Raw genomic sequence first — 25,323 nt, forward strand, 5'->3', positions numbered from 1 at the left:
TTAGAAATGGAGCGGTACATAGGATGTGAGATTTCTAAAGTGCCTTTATCTAATATTGCTCAGAGGATTATGACAGCTTTGCAGTCTATTCCTGTAGAAGCTCAGACTAACAGAGAAAATAACCAGAGTGAGTAAAACATAGCCTGTTTGTGTTTTTCTGTTGAAAAATTGAAGCACAATATCAAACTTCTAATCTCTGTTTTTAAATAGAGGAAAAGAAAAGGTGAGACTTCAGGTTTACAGGTTCAGAAAAGGAATTAAACTGTTACTGTGACATTTGTTGGGACTTTTCCAATTCAGTAATGTTATGTGAGTGCAAGGAATGCAACCAATTTAATTTTTTCTCTTTCTGTTCCTGCTATGTGGTACAGAATTATATGGGAATTTCAAACTGTTCCTTAAGTACTACAGTGTTGTAAATTAGATGCATACATTAACTTGACTCTGGACTAGATATTTAAAGATCACTGGAGGTACTAGGAACATAACAGGAAACCTGTGAGCTCTCCAGACTCATGTCTGTCCTTAAAACACACATTCACTAGCAGTGTGCTCCTTGTGAAATTCTAGGGGGAAGAGTGAACAAAAGTCCCAGTGAAAGAGCAAGTTAGGTAATGTTACAAGTGCCTCAGCAGACCTAGAACATTGTGGACACTAGGGAGGTTTTGCAAGGTGCAGGTTTTATTCTCAGTTCTGTCTAAGTCACAGTCAGTCAAATTGTGGCTCTGGAAAGAAGTAGAAAGTTAAGGGTTTTGCCTAATTTCAGTTGTCTTTTTTCTCCTGAAAACTAGATCCTGGAATATTATCTGATCAATGGGCTTTAAATCTAACATTTATTCCTGTGTACATCATGGTTTTTGCAGCCACTGTTGTATATTAATTGTGGTTCAGGCTTCTCTTTCAGTAGAGTATTGGATCAGTGGAGCCTGGTGGTGTAGCAGTGACAAAGGCAGTAGTTCATCTGTATCAGTATCACTGTGTAAATCTGTGATACACGTTTAAAGAAATGTGGGATGAGTTAATTTTGAGATGTTACATTGTATATGGTGCATGTGGGACCAAAACCCAAATGATTTTAAAGAAAATTCGATTTCACTTTAGCCTCAGTTTGATATTTTACTTCTCTTGCTACCTGGTCTATACATATATATTTATATGTATATACACATATACCTTTAGTGTGGGTCTGTAAAAAGAAGTGTATCTCTCTTAAAAAACCAAAACCAACTGCAAACCTCTGATGTTAGTTGGTCTGTTTCAGACTGCATTGAACTGTATTTTATAGATAGATTTTTAATTTTTTTGTTCTACTTAATGGAAAAAATGTTTGTCTTTAGAAGGTAAATATTGGGCTCAAATAGAACAAATATCTGCAATGTTGACCTAGTAGGTGAAATTCTGTGGTTATCCTGGCAGTGGAGCTCCAATCTTTCCATCAAGCCTTGAGGAGTTGGAAGGCAGGGACGGGGTTCTGCTGCCATCTGGTGATGCTTTGTCATAATTCAGAAACTGGACGTTTCAGATCTCTTCAATACCTGTCATACTGATCGTTGTGTGCTGGAGGAGAGAAATGTAATTCTCATCACCTTCTCTTGGGATTGATTTGTCAAGGAAAAGTGTCCAGCTGTAAAACAATTAAAACCACTGAATGTAAACTCAGATACTCTCATTCTTAATTTATTATCTCATTGTAGAAAGTGTTGAGAAAACAAAGATAAAATGTTTAAAACTACAAACACAGCTGTGCTGTATTGGCTGTTCTAACAGCTTAAGTTAGAAGTTTGAGCTGGAGCTCAATGCCTGATTATACACTTAGACCAACATGCATAAATAAGCTTATCTTATGTAGACAAAGGTCTTGATTTGCCCAGACAAGTGTTTTTAAGAACGGTTCTAGTAAATTGAAGTAGGTTACTTTGTGCTTTGTTTGACGTTGGTCAACACCATTGTTGTTTCAGAAAGTATCTTGCTGCTGGTAATGCAAATTCATAGCTGACAGCAGCAGTTTAGTGTTGTACTCAGTATGGGGGGACAAAACACATACTCTGCCTGTGAGGTGCCTTTTGGCTGAGCAATAAGATAATTGAGACATAAAGGAATCCTAATTGCAAGCTCTGGAGAGATCTGCACTTGAGGGGAGTTCTCTTCTTCCCTCTTCCTCTTTCTGTGCCCGCTGAGATAATTACTGCCAGCCTGTTACCCCTGGCTCCTTCATTCCAGGCTTCACTTGCTTCTCTCCTTCTTGGGACTTGTGGATAGTGTTAAGGCAGAAAAGAAACGTGTCCTAATGGTTTCCCTTGTAATGGTGTGAATCTGAGCTGAATTTGCAAAGCTCTCTTGGAGCTGCAGCATCTGTGCTTTCAGAGCCTGGGCTAAAGGTCTCTGGCAGTTCAGTGGGGGCCCAGACCCCCAGCTGTGCTGTGCTCTGTCAGACCCAGCACTGGAGGCTGGGCTGCTTCTCGTGGGACTGTCACCTTATCTTCCTGTCAGTTTGTCAGGTCTGAAATCTCCTTGCTCTCTCTTACCTGGTTCTTACCTGCCTATTCTGGTGCAAGATGAGCAATGTAAAAAAATTATCCCCTGCAGGTGAAACATGGTCAGTTTGTAAAACATGGTAAGCTAAACTCAAATACAAATAATGCTTTACAGAACAAAGGGTTTGTGGAATATTGCTGCCAAATTCCAAGAAAACAGTTAAGCTGTGTTAAGTTTCTAGACTTTGGATTTTTCTTTTTTTTTTTTTTTTTTGCTGTGTAAAGTTTCTAGAGTTTGGATTTTTCTTTTTTTTTTCCTTCATGCTCATACCCCCAGCTTTACTATGACCAAAATGAGTTGTGTTTCCTTGAAAGAGGGAAATTCACATATTTACAGAATTATAGTAATGCTTCCTCTGAATACCATGGAAAAGGCTTTTCTGCTTTGTAGTGAATTTTAAGTAATTTTTTTTTCTTAATGGTGACAGAACGGTCTTTTGCACATGCATATTTTGGAACGTGCAGGGTCCTTTTAAGCATGAATACTAGTTTGGTACTAACTTGATAAATGGTTGTCAAGGGAAATTTTTTTACAGTTCTTTTGGGTTTGGTAAAAGTCTCAGTGATATAACCCTGTATGAAACCTAAGTTATATGGGCTGCTTGCAGATTCATTTGTATTGTAAATTGTTTCTTCTTCTTTCAAGGTACAGAGAAGACAAAGGAAAATAAACTAGGTGATAAGGATGCACATCTGAGAAATGCAAAGGCAAGCATTTTGTAAGATGGAAAACCACTAAAAGCAGTCTTTTTGTAGCAGGTTTGAAGTTATAGATTGGTTCTTTCATGGAAAGCTTTATCATGATACATTTTATACAGTCATAGTTCAGATTACTTCCTCTGCCTTATTTTACATTTGGCCTGTGAGGGTCTGGGCCCAGCTTCTGCTCCCTTTTCACAGGTTGGTCTTCTATGACAGACTGATCAGAAATGAGGTTGCCACATGCAGACAGTCACCAGAGTTTGGAAGTGTTCTCAGACTCCTGTTACTGAACAATCCTAAAGTGAGCTGATTTGTATGAAAGTAACTTCCTCTGCCTTATCTTACATTTGGCCTGTGAGTGTCTGGGCCCAGCTCCTGTTCCCTTTTCACAGGAAGTTGGTCTTCTATGACAGACTGATCAGAAATGAGGTTGCCACATGCAGACAGTCACCAGAGTTTAGAAGTGTTCTCAGACTCCTGTTACTGAACAATCCTAAAGTGAGCTGATTTGTATGAAAAATTACTTTGTATTAGGAAGCCTAATTTTGGGTTTAATAATTTCTCTGAATATGGTGTGGTGTGCATGTGAGTGAGAGCCAGTGCAAGAGTGGGAGCAGGTAATTGTGGCAGCCCCAGCTCAGGCTTTGCTTGTAAAATCCATTGAGTTGATTGGTGAGTTGTGGATGCTGCAACTAATCCCAGCTGTAAACTTCACAGCCTTCCTTACTCTGACTCTGGTGCATGTTGCACACTTCAATTCCATGCAGGTTGCTCAGGATGCAGAGAACTGATGCCTTGTGTGGAATGAGATAGTTTCCTACAAATTACCCTGGCTCACAGGCACTCGTGCAGCTGTGGGTGCACATGGATAGGAGTGGAACCCCTTTTTGTAGTGATGACACTCTAATTTTGACTCACTGCATCTAATGAGATCTTCCTACATTGACATAAATTCTGAAACTACATCCTGGGAGTCATTTTCTCTACTTCCAGCCGTGTCATTATTTCTAATAGAAGGTCAGTTCTTCACGGAAGCTGCTGTTTCTCTCTGTGGCTAATTGTAATTCCAGCTGTATTATTCTGACTTGATAATTAAATTCCTTCGTTCATATTTTTTGAACCTTTAAAGGAGAATTGCTTATTCCTGGTTCTATAATTGCTAGAGTGTGCTAATTTAAATTCTGCTGTGTTAAATGATAAAACTATTTGCAGTTTGTCTGGAGAATACACTTGAGTGAATTAGTTGTCTTTCTATGGTTCTTAAACATTTGGCCCTGCTGTGATATGATTTTTCCCCTTCTGGTAACTTTATAGTGCCCACCTTTGATTAGCATTGCAAAAGCCCAATTAATTTGTCTTCATGTAGAACAGCCACTATTCATTTTGGTAGTAGCAGAAGCTGAATTAGCTTCCTTTGCCTGTTTACTTAGAACCTTGTAATTGTACTTTTGCTGTAGAGTAGGTCCTGTGAAGTATGGTCTAGAGCTGTCTTAAGCCTTTTTCATCACTTGACTCTATAGTTCTAAGGGAATATGAGAACTGGTTTGAGGAATATTGTGAAACTATAAAAAAGCCCCAAACTTTCTGGCTTTGTCATTGTGGTTTGCTCAGTCAATACAGATGGGATGGAGGTGGACAGTAGCCTTTGATCAGTGAAAAATGTCATCTTGGGGACTGGAGGGGCCCTGCAGGACCTGGTGGTTCTTTTGAAGGGAAGAGGTTTCAGTGTTTGCAGTGGTAACGACAGCAAATGAGTAAATGAAACTGGGCTAGTAGAGACCAAAATACAGTAATTATGAGGGACTTCAGCCACTTTCCAGTGGAATTGATGAATATTAAGCTTATGCATGATGTTCCAACTGAAAATTAGCAGACAACTGCTTTGAGGAACAGTTAGAGAACTCATGAGAAAAGTTTGCTTTTATTTGTTTCTGTGTGAGATCAGGTCCAAAATCTTCCGTACTGACAGGTGCTCTTACAGAGAATATAATCTTTTGGAAGCATTGAAAAATAGGTAAAACAGTAATGCTTAATTTTCAAAAAGAAAACTGTATAAAATTTAAGAAGCTTTTAAAAGAACTTATGTGGAATCACCCTCCAAACCCAGAAAATTTGTAGGTAGTGTAGGGATTTATTCAAAGCAGAATATTGATGTTCTGAAATGAATACTAAATTGTGTCTGGAAAAAGTAGTATGGCTAAGACACAGTATAAAGGAGACTACTAAAAAATGTCGTAGTGCAAAAACTTAGCAGAATTTGTATTATTCTATACTTACCTCATTTGACTAAGTTAAATGAAATATACAGTGGTGTAGTTTAAAATAACTTTGAGGAAAAGCTTGCAAATGCATCACTAATAGATATCTTTTTCAAATGCCTCAGGAGTAGAATGCTTGCCAGCTTCTCTAAGGCCTAAAAAGTATTGAGGGAAGATGCAAATCTGTCTATCTGTAAATAGTTAAACACACATTGACCTTGGGGAATCTTGGAAGGGTCACTGATTGCCATTCCTCAGCTTCTCTAAGGCCTAATGGTGATTGAGGCATAAAAAGTATTGAGGGAGGATGCAAAACTGTCTATCTGTAAATAGTTAAACACATATTTACCTTGGGGAATCTTGGAAGGGTCACTGATTGCCATTCCAGAGTCATTGTTCATGAAATCAAGGCAGAGAATCTATTTCAGCTGAGGAGTTTGTAGAAGAAACTAGCAAAAGAAACCACTAGGGCCAGTAGCATAGCAAGGAAATTTCTGAAGAAAGTAAGGGTGGAGGAATTCAAGCACTACCATGCAGCATTTACTCAATGCTGTTTAGTAGCATGCTGCTGTAGAGGGACCAGGGACTATCTGGAGTAGGAAAAACTGTTCTGGGTATAGTGGATTAAACAGAATAGAATGTAACATTTATTCATACAGCTCATAATACTTCAATGCAACTTTCTTATGTATTTTTTATATCATGCAATCCTGTAAGTTGCTTGAAGGGATCCAGTTGATTCACATAGTTGAGATTCCAAAGCAGTCATTAAAGTCCCTTGCCAAAAGTTCTATAACAAATGAAGCTGTCATGAAAAGAGCTCTGAATGTTGAAGCTAAAGATGAAGGGTCTCTTCCCTCTTCAGACAATAACACCCTTGTCAATGTGGAAGACAGGTTACTGGACTAGATGCCTCTTATGGTTGTTGATTTGCCATTTTGGACTAATATTAGGTTAAAAAAGAAGTGGTTGTGGATGCAAATTGTATATGTCAACAAAATCTCTACTGATACAAATTTGAATTTTGATTTATGTAATGTGGTTTTCCTAAACTGGCTCTGTTTTGTTAATATCAACAGTTTTTCTTGAAAGCTTATCTAAACTAACTTAGTGCAATTTTTAGTTTCTCCTTATAAGTCAAATAGTTGGTTTGCTAAAAATTTCTGATTTCCTCAGGAGGATTGTGATTCCAGAATTGCAACATTAAAAACAACTGTCAGCCCTGAAAAAAGAACTGCAGGTCAGATAGTCAGGACAGTGCATATGGATGAACTACTTGGCTGTCAAGATACCAAAATGTTGAGCTGTTACCAGGATTCAGGCTTCCCAAAAGGGGAATATCAAGAAAGGAGTCTTTCAGTAGAGGAAAAAGCCCTGAAGGATAGGGAAAACAAAATAGTTATTCCTCTTAAAAGAAGGCAAAATATGTCTACATCTTGTTCAGAGAAAACAAGAAGATTGCATTTAAACACCTGCATGTTCCTACCTGACAGAAGACACAGCTGTACTCCTGGACAAATAAAGTCTTCTGGAAAGTATCCTTGTGATATCAGCAGTTTAGGATGTGAAGAAAAAAGCAAACTCCTTGCAACTATAGAACAGGCAGCAGCTTTTGTCATTACTATGATATTTCAAGATGGTTCTTCACAGCTCAACTCCGAGCAGGTTAGTGAAGGATGGGTTTTGTTCAGAGTCACTTCTGTAGAGCCATTTGAATGTGCATGTGACTGATAATCACAAACCTATGTTCAGTGGCAACACTTTTGTGTATGACATACCAAAATGTACAGTTAGGTTACATTTAATTTTCAACAACCAAGTAAAACTTAGAGAAAATGAAATCACTGGGATTTTGGTTTCAAGGCTGAAACACTTGCATGCTCCTCTACTGTGTCAATGGTGCATGCAGTAAGTGTAGTGTGCATAATAAGTTTCATATTGTAAAATACTTGGGAATTTTTCTTTATAGGATTGCAAAAAATCTGTCAGAGGAAACATTATTGTAATTATGCTTGACAGGCCTCTACCTCATCAGTAAAAGGAGTTGTTGTGCTGGTGAAGAATCAAACTGATCAGCCTTGTCCTCCAGGTCACACTTCAACTGGCTATACTTGGAATGCTTCAAATGAAAATGATAAATTAATTTATTTAAAAACTGAACAGTCATCTCTCTGGGAACGGGAACAAGAACAAGTTCACAAGAAATTTTCTTGGTGAGAGCATGTAGGAAAAAATACTCTTGCTTTACATATGCTTTCAGCAGCAATAATGTTGGTTACTTAGCACAGGCCTAATCCCCTTACGTGTCAGGCTCGTTGAATTTCATTTTGGCAGTGTTAGTTTGTATCAAGTCTGGGCTAATAGAAACCAAATAAGAATAGACTTTTCCTTTGGGCTCAGCCTATCACTGACTGCAGCCCTTTCAGAATTAGGTTGGGATTCTGGTAGGAGCTGTTTAGATTCACCTGCAAATCCTTTATGAGCTGTTAGAGCTGGACAGCATCAAGGAATATGTTTTGTCCAGTTTATCTTTCTTGTATTTTATCTTCCATTTCCTGAACTGCATTTCTTAACTGCATTTCATTTTTGATGGACATTATTGTGCTAAACACCCTTTTTAAGCTTTGTTAATACTTTAAATCTTTTCAGCACAGGGTTTTTAAATGGCTTTTGGCATTCCAGATGAAGTTTTACTAATATTCAGTAATAATGCAATATAATTTTGGAAGTAAAGGCTTTATGTATCTGCTTAATACTTAGTTCAATTTTCATTAAAATTTAGTATATATTTTAAACTTCCAGTTGTTATACCAAAGTCCATTTTTATTCCTATTAGCTTGAAAATCATATCCCAAAAAGGGAGAAATGAGAACTGCATCTGATCCCTACATGTAATACTCTAGCATGTTAAAACTCCATCAGAATATTTTATGACTTTCAGTAATTGCTGTCTTATTGTAAACTGCTGAATTTGGATTATTAAATTACAAAATATTAATTTCAAGATGTGAGACTTGGTTCTTAGTTGCATCTCTTCCACTGTTTGAAATTGTGGCTTGAAACAAGTCATGGCTTTGCTTCTCCAGCTGTAATATTGGGGTTACATGGCAAATAATTTAACAACATGTTGTCAGCTTGAATGTAGGTTGTTGTGAACTGAGAATAACATATCAGTAAAACATGTACATATGAGCAGTAAAAATTTGATAAGTTGATTTAGACTGTTAGCATTTAGGTGAAACATGTGGGTAATTGCTTATTGTAGGAATAGTGCAGTTGTTTAGGAATGGATCTATAATGCATACAGCAATACCTTGTGGTCTATGTGATTTCTAATATGTCCAAACCCTTGGAGTTGTGGTCTCATACCATTAAAAATGCTTTATAAAAACTATTACTTTTCTATATTGCCCAAAATATAACTTACTAAAAAAATGACACACGTAGTTGGTAAATCTATATACTAATATATATGTAGTTGTTCATACCTATTTAAAATATCCTGAATGAGGGAATTATAGACATCTTCAAGAGGTATGGAAATACATGACAAAGATGAACCATTTTGTATTTAAACAGCATATTAACACAGGGCAGTTATGGCAATTTACATTGTCTAGTAACTTTAAAATCAGTGTTTTATAACGCTACATCAGTTTAGACTCTGTGATCTTATTTGGGTATATTGGAGTATTACAGGGATGCCAGTTAGTGTTTTGGATTAAAGTTGTGCTTCAAGAGTTAAACAAGGATTTGTTTTCTTTATGTATATGTGATAAAGCATATCTGCTAGGATGTTTTAATTTCTTCTAGAACATTGCTTTGAGGATTACTGAATTGAGAATTTAATATTCAAATGCAGTATTCTGTTCTTATAGGAATAAGGAAATGTCTTGGGTTAACTGTTTAGTATTAGGTGCTAATTAAAAGAACAAAGTAAATAGATTGACTAAATCTAGGAGCAGTATAGTGTGTGTTAATGAACTACTTCTGTGCAGGCAAGTGTTGTTTCAAATGCTGCAGTGCAAAGTTCCAATAATTTGCTTCAATGCAAAAGATTTCCTGAGGACTCTACTTCAAATTCATGGTAATGAAATCAGCTGGAAACAAGGCAAGTATTGAATCTATGATCTCATCCTGTAATCTCTGTGCTATTGGTGTTTCTGTTAAAATCACTGAGTGTAGCAATAACTAAATTAGTGGCTAAGTAATATAATGAAAAACAGAGTTTAGTACCATACAAAAGAACACCTTTCATGGGGGAGGTTGTGACCAGAGTCTTGGCATGTCAAGATAATGTGTTCCTCTCAGAATAGGAATTAAATAATTGACTTAAGGATAGCTTCCAGTGGAAACAAAAGCTCTCAACACAGTCCTGACTATAGCTGAAAAGGTCAAACTACTTCATGTTTCATATTCCCTAGGAAAAATCTTCCTTTGCTAAAAGGAAGGGCTAAAATAAATCCCAGAGGTGCTCATAGTTGTCAGAATTAGGAATCACTTGAATGGGCCCATGTTGTTTTGATAGAAACAAGTAAGATTCTTCTCTGTGGATTTAAAGGCAATTGCTAGCAACAAGCCTAACATGTAAATATAATGTCTTTTTTTTTTTCTTTTTTGTTCCATATACCAGATTGTTGAGGTGTTAGGGCATGGGTTGGACTAGATGATCTTTAAGGTCTCTTCCAACATAGTCATTCTGTGAATTCTGTGAAATTGCTGCTGAGTGAGTTACAAAAGTACACAGGACCTTTCAGGAAGGTCTGTCTTTATGGAGAATCATCAGCTTGTGTTCAGCATCTGAAAAGTATCAGTAAATCACAGTGAGGATCTGTACAAAAACCAGCGCTGGGAATGGGAAAAGTGGGAAAAGAAATGCCATAATGGGACTGGCAATAGTGACAGTTTATAACTTGTACACACAGGAAGTGCCTGATCCATGGGATTTGAATCTGAAGCTTCTAGTAACTAAAACAATTCTTGTTTACACTTTTAAACTTGGAAACTTGATGCTTCCTCACACATTATTTCTGCTAGGAAAAAACAAGCAAACAAAGCTCCAACAGAATAAACAAAATCCCTAAAATTCTCTTTAGAGTAGTCCTGCAGCTGTAACTTGCATTATGGACGTTAAAATTGCTTCCAGGTAACTGAGTCTGCAAGGTTGTGTAGCATGGACTTCTCTACAAATGTAGGTCATAGTTTGAACTTACTTAGGGGTTACTGAAGAGGATACTTTATCTTTGAATATATCACAAAGCAGTGTAATTATTAGTTTCTCCTGTTCTTTGTGGAACTTGCAGGACACAGGTTGAGATTGTAGTTCACAGGAAAGTGAAACAGCACTGGGCTTGGCCCATCCTATCCATCTGTATGAACATGAGGCTGCAGTGTAAGCACATATCATGCTAAAGGACAAAAGGTTCTGAGTTTTGGCAACAATATATTGTGCACCCATATGTGAATTCATATATACATTCACAATCTTGGTCTGATTGCTAGGAAGTAAATCTCTCCCTGGTCCCTGATAGCAGTTTTCTGGATATCAGTCAGGTGAACAACAACAATAACAAAACTGTACTAGAAGGAGAATCTCATAATAAAAAAAAACCTTGAAGTTTTTCAGTTCTAAGAAAGGAAGGTTTTTGCAATAAATCTAAGGAGCCAAAAGTTTACTTATATTTGAAAACTTGGAAAAATCAACCAACCAAAAAAGTCCACCCCAACCTCACAAAACAACACTCTTCAAAAATGTGCAATACTACACTTCCTCCTGTGTAGTCATGGTATTGACCATGTGTTACAGCTGTGAATTCAATGTTTAATATTTTTGTAGAGTAAATACTTGCCCTTTCCATGTGCAGGAAAGATGGGCAAAACTTTAGAGCTGTTTTTCAGTGTAGGAGGTAATTTAAGTATTTTGAATAACTTGTTTTTGTAGTTGCCAATAGTGTCGTGTTAGATCCAAGGATTGCAGCATGGCTGATAAACCCCAGTGACACAGTTCCTTCCTTTGAGTGTTTAATACAGAAGTATTTTGAAAAGCCATTTTCAAAGGGAGCAGAAAATACAGATACAGGCACTTTGAGAAACTTATCTGTAAGTAGTTTGTTTTCAATTGTTTGGGTTAAAAAGGGAAGGAAATGATAATAGAATTACTTTTGTTTAGAAAATATTGCAAAAGAAGATAGATAATGGATAGATTTTGTAGTGGAAAAAATTATTCTCTTAATGTGACATGTTGGAAATCGAAAGCAATGGGAGAAGGGGAGGTTTTACTGCATCTACCAAGATGAGAGCTCATTGTCCAGGAACAGCTGTAAAATTTTCCTTTAAAACTGTAAAGTTCAGTAACAGCATGAATTAATATAGTTTTATATTTTTTCTCTTCACCTTCCTGCAAAATTATTTCCAACTCTCCTTTCCAAAATATCTAATGCTGTGTTTGTTCTCCAGTTCCTGTGCACTTGTAGCCTGTATTTAGTTGATTGTTATTAACAATTTTGCTAAATTTCACAGCTGGTACACACCACATCATAGGCTGAGAAACAGCAGGGAGTCAAATGTGAACCTCAAGCATTTGTATTAAAAATCTGTGAATTTTAGTTCTCAGTGTGAGAGAATGCATGATGAATTTTTTTCCCTGCACTATGGAAAGTTCTTCCTGTAGTGTATCAAATGTCCTCTGTATTTCTATTGAAATGTATTTCCTGACTGTTACAAAATATTTGCATCTGTTTTGGGCTGTGGGGATCTACTGTGGACACATTAGCTTTCAGAGGTTGTTTGAAAGATAAGATGACATAGAGCAACCTAAATAACGTGGTTTTTTTCTGCCATTCACTTTTCAGAGGTCTTGCTCATTCAGACCAAGTATTGTACCATGATTGTATGACTTGTTGGATACAAATCCACAGATGTCAAGTGGGCTTGGAGCACAGACAGGGGTTGGTTGTATGGCACTTACCCATCAGTGTAGACATTTCTGACAAATCCAGAGGCAGTTTACTTGAAAGCATTGGCTGTAAACTGCAGTTGTTCAGAAGCTACTTCATGAATGAAGTTATTAGTGTAGGAATAGACAAGCAAACAGGCAGAAGTTTCCTATGGTTCTTTTATGTGTGATGGCCTAGCTGTGAGTCAGCATCCTTAATCTTCTCTTCCCTTAGCTTGACTCAGTCTTTTGTTCCTCAGATATCACATCTGTTGTTAGTTATTTTTCAATTTTGTTATCCTGATTCCCAGCTCTGAGTTAAATATTGACATTTTATTTCCTTCCTGTCCTACTTCAGGTCTAGTTTGTTTCCTTGCCACAGCCATCTCCAGTATCTTTATGCGTAATTGAGTGACTTGTTCGCTCAATTCCCAGTTAATGTCTCCTTGTAACATCCTGTGACTATTCTCCCCCATTCCTTATTCCTTAATTTGTCACCTGCCCTCTCACACTTCCTTTTTGGCTTTTCTCTTTGCTTAGTGAGTCCTAGTTCTTCCTGTGTCTCCTGGTTCTTTGCCAGGTTTATCTCTTCAGTCTTCTTGCTCTGTTTTTACTGGTGGATCCCTAACCGTTGTCTATACTACCAGAGGGATCTGTGGTAAGTGATAAATCATCTTGTGCTTCACTACTTCAGTGAAGCTCCCCGTCTTGTGCTAGTCTTGTCCACCCACCACAGTACTTGGAATGACTGCTGGTTTATTCTGTAGCCCACAGCTCACCCACACACCTTTAGCACAAGGATGTGCTGCTTGTCTGTATATTTGGTGCTGTGCCAAAGTGGTCATGGTCCACACTCCCTGAAACATTTGCTGGAACAGGTGCTGAACATTATGCTGGTCTTGTCATCGCTGCATTTACTGATGAGGAATTTTGGTGTCAGTTGAAGCCTGTCACTGGGCTCTTTTCCACCTCCAGGAAGGGATCAAGCAAGCTGTCTGTATTTCACAGACAGCTCGTTTGTTCCAGAACAAGTTGGTATGGACAAGGTTTCTTGGAGACAGATTGGTGACTTTTCACTGCAGTATGGACTAGACTGTTTTAGAATAAAGATCGTTATCAGTAGATCTGCATATTTCAGCTTTCAAGAGAGCCCTCTGCATCTTACTTTCCAGGCCTGCTGTTTCTCAGACTTTATTAAGTTTATTTTTAATGGTCCTCTTATTGGAGCTAACAATCTTTCTCAGTATTTGCATACATTTTAAATGGTATTCTAGCCAATTGAAGGACGTGACCTGGTGTTGTGTGGAACACCTCTGGAACAGAAGGGAAAGAAATGAACAGGTCTGTCACAAAAGTGGCTGTACTTATATGGAAAAATTCCTTGCATTCTTTTTCTCTCATTTTACAAGTAGTAAGGGAACTCTGACTTCAGTGTCAAAGGTAGTTTATTGATACTATATTTCTCTATACTTGATACAAAATGTAAATACAGGAACAGGCAAAATCTGGAATGTTCATAATCTAGTGCTGTGATTGGGGTCTGACAGAGATCTAACAGTATTTCTAAAACGTTAACAGAAGGTATACAGAAAAGCACATTTTTACAATTTATGCCTTTTTAAAAGATAGATTGCTAAAAATATTTAAAATATTCTTAGCAATAAAGTTATTGATTTATTTTTGATTTATTTATATCAGTATCAAAACTTAGGTGTCAACTTGGAGAAGCTTTATAACATAATGATGGACCTTGCTAATGGCTTAAAGGTAAGACAAAAAGAATTTGCTCAGGAATAACTATGTAAGTATTGAATTAAAGAGAGTTAATGATGTATTTCTCATTCAAATTAGAATAATAGAATGCTTCAGTCCTTAGTGGTTTACATTGGCAGTCAACTTTTAAAACAAATTGTCCATCAAATTTGCCATTTTTTTTCTATAAAGAGATGGTGTGAAGGTTAATCTTTAGGAGAAACTTTTCCTCTGCTACATTTAACTGAATGAAGATTCTGAGAACAGGAAAGGTTCAGAATATTGACTTTTCTTTTAGTATCTTAAATCTAGATATTACTGTCTAAAAAGTGTTAAAAGAGGTAGAACATATAGCTATTTTTTTCTATGAATTCCTTGCTTATAAAAACTCTCAGCATATCTTTTGTTCTAGGTTGTGTTAACCAAGCACTGCTCACATGCTGGGACAGGCAGCCCAGAGATGTGGTTGCTGGCCCAGGCCTGTCAGTGTTTGAGGCAATTGGACAGTGCCTTTATCATACACTTTAAATTTTAGTCAGCCCTGAATTGACCAGGCAATGTGACTAGATAGTCATTGCAGGTCCCTTCCAAGTGAACTATTTTATTCTATTTTACCCCTTATTGCAGTTCAGAATGCATCTCAAGAAATCTGTTGGGGTATGTGTGTTTTCTGCCTGTGATCATATACCTGGGAAAGTGCCAGAATTTAGGGATACACCCAGGTTCTGGTAGAAGGGGCATCACAGTTTCCCAGGGATTATCTTTGAAGTTGCTGGTAGCAGGTTAGGGCTTAGACCATGATGGAGCCATGTTAATGTGGATATCAGCAGTGTGGTGAACAGTCTGTGAAGGGAGGCAGCAGGGAAACACCAAAGTCACAGAAATGCTGAGATTGAGCTCCCAAGAATTTTTAGATAAGTCAGGTTGCTTCAGTGGTTAGAAAAATACCACACTTTCTGTTCTCTATAAGTAATTTGGGCACGTGACCCTTTCAACTCTTATTTTCTCCCTAATGGAAAGAAAGCTATGAATTATGAATGGTTGCTTAATTGTTCAAGTGAACAAAGGTAAAAGGATAACTGTGTGTCCTATTATAATGAAGATTGCTTTAAAAACAAACTGTTTAGAAAAAAGATGTATATATTTTTTTCTATTAGCATTCTTGTACAAAATAGTTACTATTGCAAAATTCCTATTCCCCACAAAGAGAAGTGACAGCATTTAGAAACTATAATTTACACTAAGTAGTATTTCATGCTACAAACACATGTTGTCTTGTAAGAAGGGAATATACAGAAAGTGAAATACTGCTCACTGGGAAATACTGAAGAATGTATTTATAACTTACTTTACAGGCTCAAGGCTTGTGGAACTTATTTTGCACGTTAGAGCTTCCACTTATCAAAATTCTTGCAGGTATGAAAAGTTCAGTTCAAAATATGAATCTTCACTATTTTCACACAGCTGCTGACTATGCTCAAGTGGAACGTAGTTCCTCTGAATATGAAATGTTATCTTAGCCTCATAACAGCTGTGTGAGTTTGAGTTTCCATTTTACACTCTTAAGCAAAATGTAAAATTGAAATTGTGAATTATAAATATTCTTAACCTAAAATTGTATTTACAGTGATGGAAACACACAAAATATATGTGAACAAACAAGAACTGAAAAAAACATCAGAGATTCTAGGGGTAAATTTTGTAATTTTTTTTCTTAAAAATTATATAGCATCATCTTTGCTTTTACTGAGGATAACTGATTAAAAAGAGAAGGAACTTTTGTCACATTTTATGTAATAGTGTGGTGTTTTTAGTATATTGTTATAAATATAAATAATTATATTTACATTTTAGGATACTTCCCTATTTATTTACACAAGTAAAAGACACATTTGAGTCATCAGCCTTGCCCCAGAACTGAAATTGCATTGCAAAATGCACGAGTCCTTTTGGGTGGTGTGTTGTAGAGTAAAAATGGTAATGACTCTTTCTGAACCTGCAGCTTTCAGTACCCATCTTCCTGAGGAGTGATAGACTTCTCACCCTCTTTCTGTGAACAATACACTCTTTAAATGAGTGTTCTTTGATAAAAATAGCTACAAGAGAATCCCATTTTGTAACATAAAATTTGACTAGATAATCATACTGGTCTGACAGATTGCTAATTTATCCGAATAATTTGCATAGCTGTGTTTCTCACAGATCTCTATAGGCTTCAGTAACCTGAATTCTTTAACCACAAATGTTGGTACTTCTTACTACAGTAAATCCCCTTCCCAGCTCATGAAGCCATATAAATTAAGGAGTATATAAGCAATTTACTCAACCAAATGTTGATAGCTGGAAATGATTACACAATCTCAAGTACTCCATTTTAAATAAAGGTCCAAGATTCTCATTAACCTTGGAAGCAGCAGATATTGAAGAAAATAATAGTGCAAGCAGAATAATTTTGATGTTGTAATTTATAGCTGAGGCTCAAAGAGCTTGAACAGGAGGCTCATGAGGCTGCTGGGGAACGATTCCTTTTGACCAGCAGTTGTCAGCTCCGAGAGGTATCATTTGTTCTACTATTTCTACTCAGGGTGTATGTTCTATAGATTTATTGATACAGGAGAACTGTAAAGCATAGATATCCTTACCACTTCTGACTTATTCTTTATTAATTATTTTCTGGTTTTAATGAGGGACATCTCAGTTTTTTAATAGATATGATGATGTTGAATAATCTGTATTTATATGTATGTACATAAATTATGCTCTTTTTTTTAGTAATTATGTCACTGCTTCAATAGCTCAAAAATAAAGATTTTCTGTGTTAGTTCTCATTGCTACAGCATGCTCTATTTACCTTGTAACCTGTTTTCTGTTTAAGTTCAAGCACCCAATAATCTTCCTTTCTATTTCAACACTTGAAACACTGAAAGATTTATTGTCTTTTTCTTACTTTAGGTACTGTTTGATAAGTTAAAGCTCCATACGCTGTGTGAGAAACTTCACAGAACTGAAATACAACAGCTCGTATCCACCTCAGAAGTTGTGGTGAGACAGGGAAAAGTTTTAAAACCAGCTGCATGATTTAGCAAAACTTCTAAGTTATATTCCAGTGAAATCGTGATTTTTCTAGATTTTTTTCTAATGATTATGCTTTATTTTTGTATTGTACTATTTGTGCTACAGTTACTTGTGCTAGAAAAGAAACTTGCACTCCATGGTGGGGAAAAACAAATCAGCTACTTAAGGTTTCCCCTGAGCCTCCTTTTCTCCAGGCTAAAAATCCCCAGCTCCTTCAGTTGTTCCTTGTCAGAATTGTGCTCCACACCCTTTTCCAGCTCTGTTGTGCTTCTCTGGACTTGCTCCAGCACCTCACTATCCTTATTGAAATGAAGGGTCCAAAACAGAACACATTACTCACTGCTGAGTACAGGGTGGCAGTCACTGCCCTGGTCCTGCTGCCCACACCACTGCTGATCCAGGCCAGGTGCCATTGGCCTTCTTGGCCACCTGGGCACACCTGGCTCCTGTTCAGCCCCTCTCAACCAGCATCCCCAGGTCCTTCTCCCCGGGGCCCTTTCCAGCCACTCTGCCCCAGCCTGTGGCACTGCAGGAGTTGCTGTGACCCAGGGGCAGGACCCAGCACTTGGCCTTGTTGAACCTCAGACCCTTGGGCCCACTGATCCAGCCTGTCCAGATCCCTCTGTGGAGCCTTCCTGCCCTCCAGCATATCAACTCTTCCATCCAGTTTGGTGTCACCTGCAAACTGACTGAGGGTGCTCTTGATCCCCCTGTCAGATCATTAAAAAATCATTTTGTGAAGATAATAATAGCACTGGAGGTTCTTTTTAGAAGAGAAGAAGCCTCTGTGCAGTTGCACCTATTTCTGATTTGGTGCCACAATTTAATTGCTCTAGTTTATATAGGAGTTAGAGTAAAGTGCACAACTCATTGCTGAACATGAACATCTTTGGGGAAGGCAGAAGGGTAATATTTATTTCTGCACCTGTTTATGATTTGGTGCCATAATTTAATTGCTCTAGTTTATAGAGGAGTTAAAGTGCACAACTCATTGCTGAACATGAACATCTTTGGGGAAGGCAGAAGGGTAATATTTATTTCTTAAGAAGGAAATTCCACTTTTCAGTCAAGTGTCTGAACTACCAAGTATGATCTCCAGTAACCTCAACAGTATAGCCATAAAATCCATGCAGTACTCAAGGAGAAGGAGGTTTTATAGATCAGACATGTAACCTTGGAGAGTGACAGAGAGCCTTGGGAAATGGGAGGCATCAGTGAAATAGAATTCATGTCACCTTTTTGTGGGAACATAGGATTTGTAGCTATAATCAAAGCAATGCTTTTATGTAGTCCAGTATTCTCTTTCCAACAACTGCTGAGACTGGGTTATTTAGAGAAAGGGAGGATGAAACCTTCCAGGAGATAAGTAGCAGACAATTAATCTGAAGATGTTAGTTTCTCCCTGGTAGCAAGAAAAAATCCTTGTATTTGAAATAAAAATTTTAGTACAGTTGCATCTGTTTTTCATCCTGGACTATTGTAGTTTCAGGTATTTTTTGTTGTACTTTTAAATATCCAATCTCTAGTTTAATAATTTAATTCTTTTTCTCAACAGAATTTTTGGCAGCTTCTAATCAAATTAGCCAGAAATATGCTTTATTTTATTTACTTTTAATTTGACAATTGGAATTTCTCTTGAAGTGTTCCTGGAACTTTTATTAAGGCGTGAACAGGAGAAATTCTCCTCTTGGATTGTGTGTATATAAATATGAATGTGTATAAATGTATTAGTTTGTCTACTTCATCATGTTCTCTCTTGCATTGATGCTGTATAGCACAAAAAACAAACAAAGGGCCACAAATAACACACACACATCACACCCCAGTGTTTCCAAAGTTACTGTGGAAAAGTTTTTCTGTCTATGTGTCTTTTTGTGTCTGGGACAGGAGGGAAAATGAAATGGAAAGAAGCAATCTCCAGCATTCCTAATGAAAGCTTCCTTGGGGCTGGGCTGGGGTAGCTTGAAGGACATCATCCTTCAGCCAGTATTTTGTTCATTCAGCTTGTCAAGAAAATTTCTTCCTCCAAAATGTATTCTGTTAAAGTTTGTTTAATAATAAAACTTCAAGAAAAGTACATCAGTAATTCACATTCTTGATTTTCCAGCTAAATAAATTGCAAGATCTTCATCCTTTGCCTAAGATAATTTTAGAATACCGCCAGGTGAGCTGATATTTTTTTATGGAGTGTAGTTGCATTGAAGCAAAATTTAGCAAGATAGAAAAATATTTATAGTTAAATAAATAAATAAGTTGGCTCTAGTGCAAGTTCATTCAAATACCAATTTGAAGTCTGTATTCTTAAGATATTTTAAATGTTAATGCTTATACTTGTTTTGCTCTATGTTAGATTTTAGCTAACAAACAACTTGTGCAACATTGCAGAGACAATTGGAAAACTTCACTGTTAAATTTGTGTAGTGCTATAAAGCATTTCTAGGGCAAAACATCTATTTTTTGAGTTCTGAAGAAATGTTTTGCATAAAGTGAAGGAGATAACTGTTTATGGGGAATTTTGGGATGACAAGCCTCCTGAAAATCCTAAATGATCTAATTAGTCTTCTCCCACACTTAAACATTAGGTTTTCAATGAATGAGCTTCCAAGAATTAAAAAAAATAAAACAGAGTTTAAAAGTGTGGGTTTATGTTTGGTTTTGATGTTTTTGTTGGTTTTTTAAAAATTTGTTTGTGGTTTTTTGTGTATGTGTGTGGTTTTCATGTAACTTATTGACCTGGGGACATAAGATGTAAAATAATAAATTCCAACAATTAATTTAATAGTATCTACAAAGCTCTGTCTTTAGGTTATAACCAAGCACTTACCTGACTTACAGGAATAGGTTAAGCTGTCAGTGAGTATAAATCCATTACTTACTCAGATAAAACTGTCTTTAAAAAAGAAAAGTCTACAAAGATTATTCATTTGGAAATTAGCATGTTTAATTTGAAAAATCCCTTATTTTTATAAGTAAACATTTATCTTAAATTTTATGTATTTTAGGTTCATAAAATGAAATCAACTTATGTGGATGGACTACGAACATGCATGAAAAAGGTAGAAATATATAAAGTCACTTGTAAAATCCTAAAAAGTTGTGAAATGATTACAGTGTTTACAGTTTAAAAACTTTTATACATCGAAAATTAAAAGCGTTTCTTTTATTTTTTCTTGTATTGATTGCAGTGAATTTTTATTACTGATACTTATATTAAATAAAATATAGTTGTGCATCTTCATTTTTTTTTTCTGTTTTTTACTTTACTTGATTACAGGGATTCATTTCCTCCACTTGGAATCAAACAGGAACTGTGACTGGTAGACTTTCAGCCAAACATCCTGTAAGTGAGCTTATTGGAAGATTTGCATTTTATTTGAAATGAAAAATGAATATTAGTTGTACAAAATATGTAATATTTTTAACACAGGAAATGTTTGTTTTCCTGCAAGTCTAGCAGTTGCTGTATTGTGTCTAAATGGTGGACAGAAAAAGCTTATTAAATGGGTATTTTACTGGAGGACATCTGTTCTTAGACATATTTTGTGTTACCTGTGATCAGAATTAACATAGTTACCTGAAGTAGAGGAGTACAATTGTGAGCCACGCGTGTACCTTGGATACTTCCTTGTCATGAATTCCAGTGAGCATGAAGCACTCCTTGTAAAGCATGAGTGAGCCCTGGAAAGTGGGTATTACAGAAAAAAAAGGAAGCACTCTTCTTCTGGAATTTAGCTTCAGGCCTCATAGCAGTAAAGGGCTCAGCTGGCAGTGCTGGTGCTCTGGAAGTCTTGCTTATATGGCTGTGACACTTGGACTCTTTGTGCTTCCTCTCTTGTCTATAATGATCTCCATGCACATGCCTGAAATGTGTTTTATTTGATCTTCTGGACTGCTACAGGTTACCGGATTTTTTCCCTTTTTTTGCCTTTTTTCCTTTCCCCCAAAGTGGCCCTTCAATGGCTTATTTGAATGTATTCTATGATCCCATTTCTCTTGGTGTTTATGACACCTTTGGCTGTAGGTCAAAGGCCTTTGTGTTCCCCTCTTGTCCCAGCCCATGGCTGCATGAATGAGAGTGCAGGAGCTGGTGTGGGACAAGGTGGGGCTGCAGAGCTCCAGGGGCTTGAGGCATAGGTGTGAGAACAGCAGAAGAAAAGAATGACTGTCTGTCTGGGGAAAGTTTCTGTTTGGTTGAACCATGGCCTTTTCTACCAAAGACCTGGCCTCTGGCCCTGTGGGTAACTGGGGACAGATGCAGAGATGGGACTTGTCTCATAAAGGCTAGAGGAAATCTGTGAGGCTGTTGTCCTTTTAACTTGTACCCCAAAGTGTTGTCAGTTCCTAATCATACAGATTTGGGTACTGCTTATCTCTGTGCAGGACCCAACCTTAAGCTTCACGGGTACAAATGGCATTAGGAGCTTTCTGCAGTCTTGGAGAAAGGCCATGATCTTCCACAGCTTTTTGTGGGAGGAGAGATTTAACCTTAACAGTTGTGAGCACTTTGCATGGATGGGCTCATGTGGTTCCTAACAAATCCTGCCTGGAATGGTGACTTTAGAGTTCTGACAGAAACCTGTCCTGGGGGGTTCTCACCCTCATGACACTTGGTTACTTCCTTAGCTTTTCTTTCATCTGTCTTCACAGTTCATGTTTCATTTGCATCTTCCTACTTTCATGGTACATATTTCCATACAACTTGTCATCAAACAATTTATAGGAAGTGCTTACACTTTTTGCTGAGTAAAAATCAGTGTTTAGGATTCTGAATTAACAACAGAATGGGGAAGTGTTACTGCTGCTCTCATTTCTCATGTGCCCAGATGGGAAAAAGTGAGAGGAAAAGATGATCATGAAGGGCACAGTTTGCTGAATTCTCTGATGGGATGCACAGGCATTTCCAAGTCAGAGCTGAACAGACAGCTGCCTTGAAAAAACCACATGAAACACAGAGTAACATTTGGCCCATCATAGTAAAAAGGACATGAAATCTATTTTTCTTAAAAGTTGTTTTTCTTCAAAATAATGCTGCTAAAGTTAGCATCCAGGGTTGCCTAAGGCTGGCTTTTCCCTCTAAGGAAAAACATTGGCATGGCTTTTTTTTTGTTTGAAATGTTTATGGAACTTATACCATCTGTTCCTGAATCACTTATTGATATAGAAGATATACTGCAGTGCCCAGTCACGTTGCTAAGTGTTAAAGGATTGGGAAGATTCTTGCCAGAAATCATAAATATTGGAGATATTTTTGTGGTTACTATGATATTATGTCAAATTTTAGCTGAATTTTTTGCTGAGGCAGTTTATTTTTAACTGTTTTAAAATGCTTTAACAAGTGATTAAAGCAAAAGATAAGTGTGAATCAGATTCTGTGAGAATTCAAATGGAAAAACATCCCATATTCTGGAGTGCTTCTGAGACATGGGATTCCAAACAAAGATCTCTTTGTGTTTTGTTTTGTAAAGGTAATGGATCTATCTTTCCTCTTTCCTTAAAGGCATTTAATGGAGTCCAGCAGGGATTTACTTGTAGGTTTGAGGGGAAATGACTAGACATAGGATACAGAACAGAATTTCTTTTTCAGATAAACTGTCATTTTCTTTCAGACAGTTCCACATTTGATATATGGATGATGGATATTTTTGGCTTTATGTGGGTTTTTCTCAATAGATAAGTTTATTCACATGAATTTTTATGACTTTTGTGTTGTAACAACTTAGAGGGGGTTTCTTAGCAGCACTTTACTTCAGTGCCTCTCCATGTGTTCATCTATTTTAGTTTAACTGTACACTTCATTTCTTCTCATTTGGTTTCTTCCTCTACAAACTGTGTGCTGTATGAATAATGTGCTTTTCACAAATAACTGTTAATGTATTATTGTTAAACAGGGACACATTTGATCTTGCAGTCTCCTGTTATTGCATTGTAGATGTCTATTTGCTACTTTTGGAAAACTTGGGTATCTGAAACCTAAAAGTAAATGTAAACCCTACAAATTATTTGATAATGTGTCCATGTGCTAGTCTGTTTTTTTTTTTTTTTTTCCCTCTATGCTGGATTGCTTGTGACCAATAGGGGAATTTAATTAGGTTTATTATTTGAATGTGTTTTTTTCAAATAGTTTTTGTATAAATGTATTAGTCTTGTCTACATTAGGATGCTTTTTGATTATATTACTCATAGATAACGTTTCTATTACATATATTTATGACATTCCTAAAAGCTTGTTTATTTTCTCCACACCCACCTGGAAATATCTCTTTTCAGTCTCTCATGTTTTAAAGCAGAAATAAGTCAAGACAAAAGTGGAACAGCATAAACCCAATTAAGATTAAACCCCTTTCAAATGAAAAGAGAGAAATCCTAACTTGAGATATAAAGATTGCATAAAATTAGATGTTATAATTTGGTTTAAGATGTAAATTTCAGTGCTAAAATCAGATATTCTGTATTAAGGTTTTTTTCCTCCAGGCTTCTGCAGCAGAGAGAACTGAAATGCTGCTAATGAGTTTATGCTTCTCTACTTCAGAAGATGTTTGTATCATTAAATTGAAAAGCATGAAGTGGAGGGCTTCAGGGAGAGCATTTCCTTCCTTTTAGTAACAAAAAGTTGTGCTGAAGATAATAAAAAAATTTCACCTTCTTGGAGCAAGTGGGAAAAAAAAAAAAGCATTCCTGTTTTTCCTCAGGAAAAATGCTTTTACAGCTTGTCCAGAAAGGCAAATAAATAAAATAATATAACCTATCAGGCAAATAAACATGTTAGCCTATAATTTGGACATCAGGAATGTAATTTGAAAGAGAAACTAATTAGGGCATATTGAATGTTAACATGCTCAAGGAAGGATCATAAAAAACCTGAAATATTGCATATATCTCAATCTCTTCAACAGATATAAGATTTTCTGGTGGTGAATGCACAATAGAGAATTGCACGCTTGTTTATTAGAAAATGAGTGTTGCAAGTTGTGTTTGGAATATGAATAATGAATTTACCCATCTGCCTTTCATTCTAAGAGGAGAGACAATCCCTTGAAGTAGAGGCCCCTCTGAGCAATTGCCATCCAAAATTAGTCTGTTCTCTCAATTAACTTAGCAAACCAGTATTTCTGATTAGTCATACTGTATTTGTGTTATTTCCGTCTGGGCTGGTTTTTTGGAGTGAAAAATTTTCTAATTTTCTCTGAGATAAAATGGAACTGTGTTTTTGGCATGGTTTTGGGATTCTGGACAGTGTGCATGGGATGCTGCTTGTTTGTCTCCCTTTTGTAGCAGAATTCCAATAGGTTTTCCATTTTGGCATCCCCACACGTGCACTGCTAGCAGGGTGGTCTGGCAGAATTGTGCTACCAAAGCTGTTGTGACACCTCCAGGTTTCAGGCATTTTGTCCAAGGCCTCATTAAGGCTGCAGGCTGATGTGTGCTACTATAAATATTCTTTCTGGAAGTTTGAAGTCTGTGGTCACAATTAGATTCCAGCAGAAACAGGATGTTCTGCAAGGTGTTCCAATAGTGATGAGATTCTGCACTGTCCTGTTTTATCCCTGCCCCTTTCTTTCACAGCTTTTAGAAGGTTTGGCAAAGGCTGGTGCAATGTGAGCAATCAGACACCAAGTCTGGGAGCAGAGATATGCTTGCATTTTGATTTTTTTTTAACCCCCTCCCCAGAAATGAGCCAAGGCCTTGGCTGCTTTTGAAACTGCACTGCTAGGAATAAGATTTTTGTGAACTTGTTTTCATACACTGTCCAACAGAGAAAATTATTTACTTAAAATGAACAAATGGTAGGGCCTTACCTTTTCATTGATCTTGGAGAGTGTTTTCTATTTTTTTTTAAAGTATGTTTATTGGAAAGCACTGGGGACAGAGACATGTCAGACATATTACAGGTTCATATAAAACATCTTGTCTAAAGCTTCTATAATGTCATCTAGGCTAACAAAATCAGTTTTTGGTAAGTATTCCCTAATGTGGGCTTTGCTTATAACAAGGGTGGGTTGAGAATGGGATATGAGAATGTGTCTGTGCTTTCTTGGGCCTTTGAATTAAAGCAACTTAAACTTGCATC

The 25,323-nt window shown here is 36.9% G+C and overlaps 1 protein-coding gene across 1 annotated transcript in view; it reads left to right on the top strand.

Moving 5' to 3' along the window:
* The window catches only part of POLN (DNA polymerase nu), an 88,624-nt gene continuing 63,301 nt past the window's right edge, over nt 1–25,323 (top strand). Inside the window, exons 1-14 of the mRNA XM_041402970.1 lie at nt 1–127; nt 3,181–3,242; nt 6,671–7,159; nt 7,514–7,707; nt 9,493–9,605; nt 11,436–11,593; nt 14,127–14,195; nt 15,536–15,596; nt 15,808–15,872; nt 16,652–16,735; nt 17,133–17,222; nt 19,363–19,419; nt 20,258–20,311; nt 20,530–20,595. Of these exons, the coding sequence (XP_041258904.1) occupies nt 7–127; nt 3,181–3,242; nt 6,671–7,159; nt 7,514–7,707; nt 9,493–9,605; nt 11,436–11,593; nt 14,127–14,195; nt 15,536–15,596; nt 15,808–15,872; nt 16,652–16,735; nt 17,133–17,222; nt 19,363–19,419; nt 20,258–20,311; nt 20,530–20,595 (1,683 nt within the window). The 5' untranslated portion in view covers nt 1–6. The remainder of the gene's footprint in view (nt 128–3,180; nt 3,243–6,670; nt 7,160–7,513; nt 7,708–9,492; nt 9,606–11,435; nt 11,594–14,126; nt 14,196–15,535; nt 15,597–15,807; nt 15,873–16,651; nt 16,736–17,132; nt 17,223–19,362; nt 19,420–20,257; nt 20,312–20,529; nt 20,596–25,323) is intronic.

This window comes from Onychostruthus taczanowskii, unplaced genomic scaffold, assembly GCF_017590055.1.
Source record: "Onychostruthus taczanowskii isolate IOZ18803 unplaced genomic scaffold, ASM1759005v1 scaffold2, whole genome shotgun sequence".
NCBI lineage: Eukaryota > Metazoa > Chordata > Aves > Passeriformes > Passeridae > Onychostruthus > Onychostruthus taczanowskii.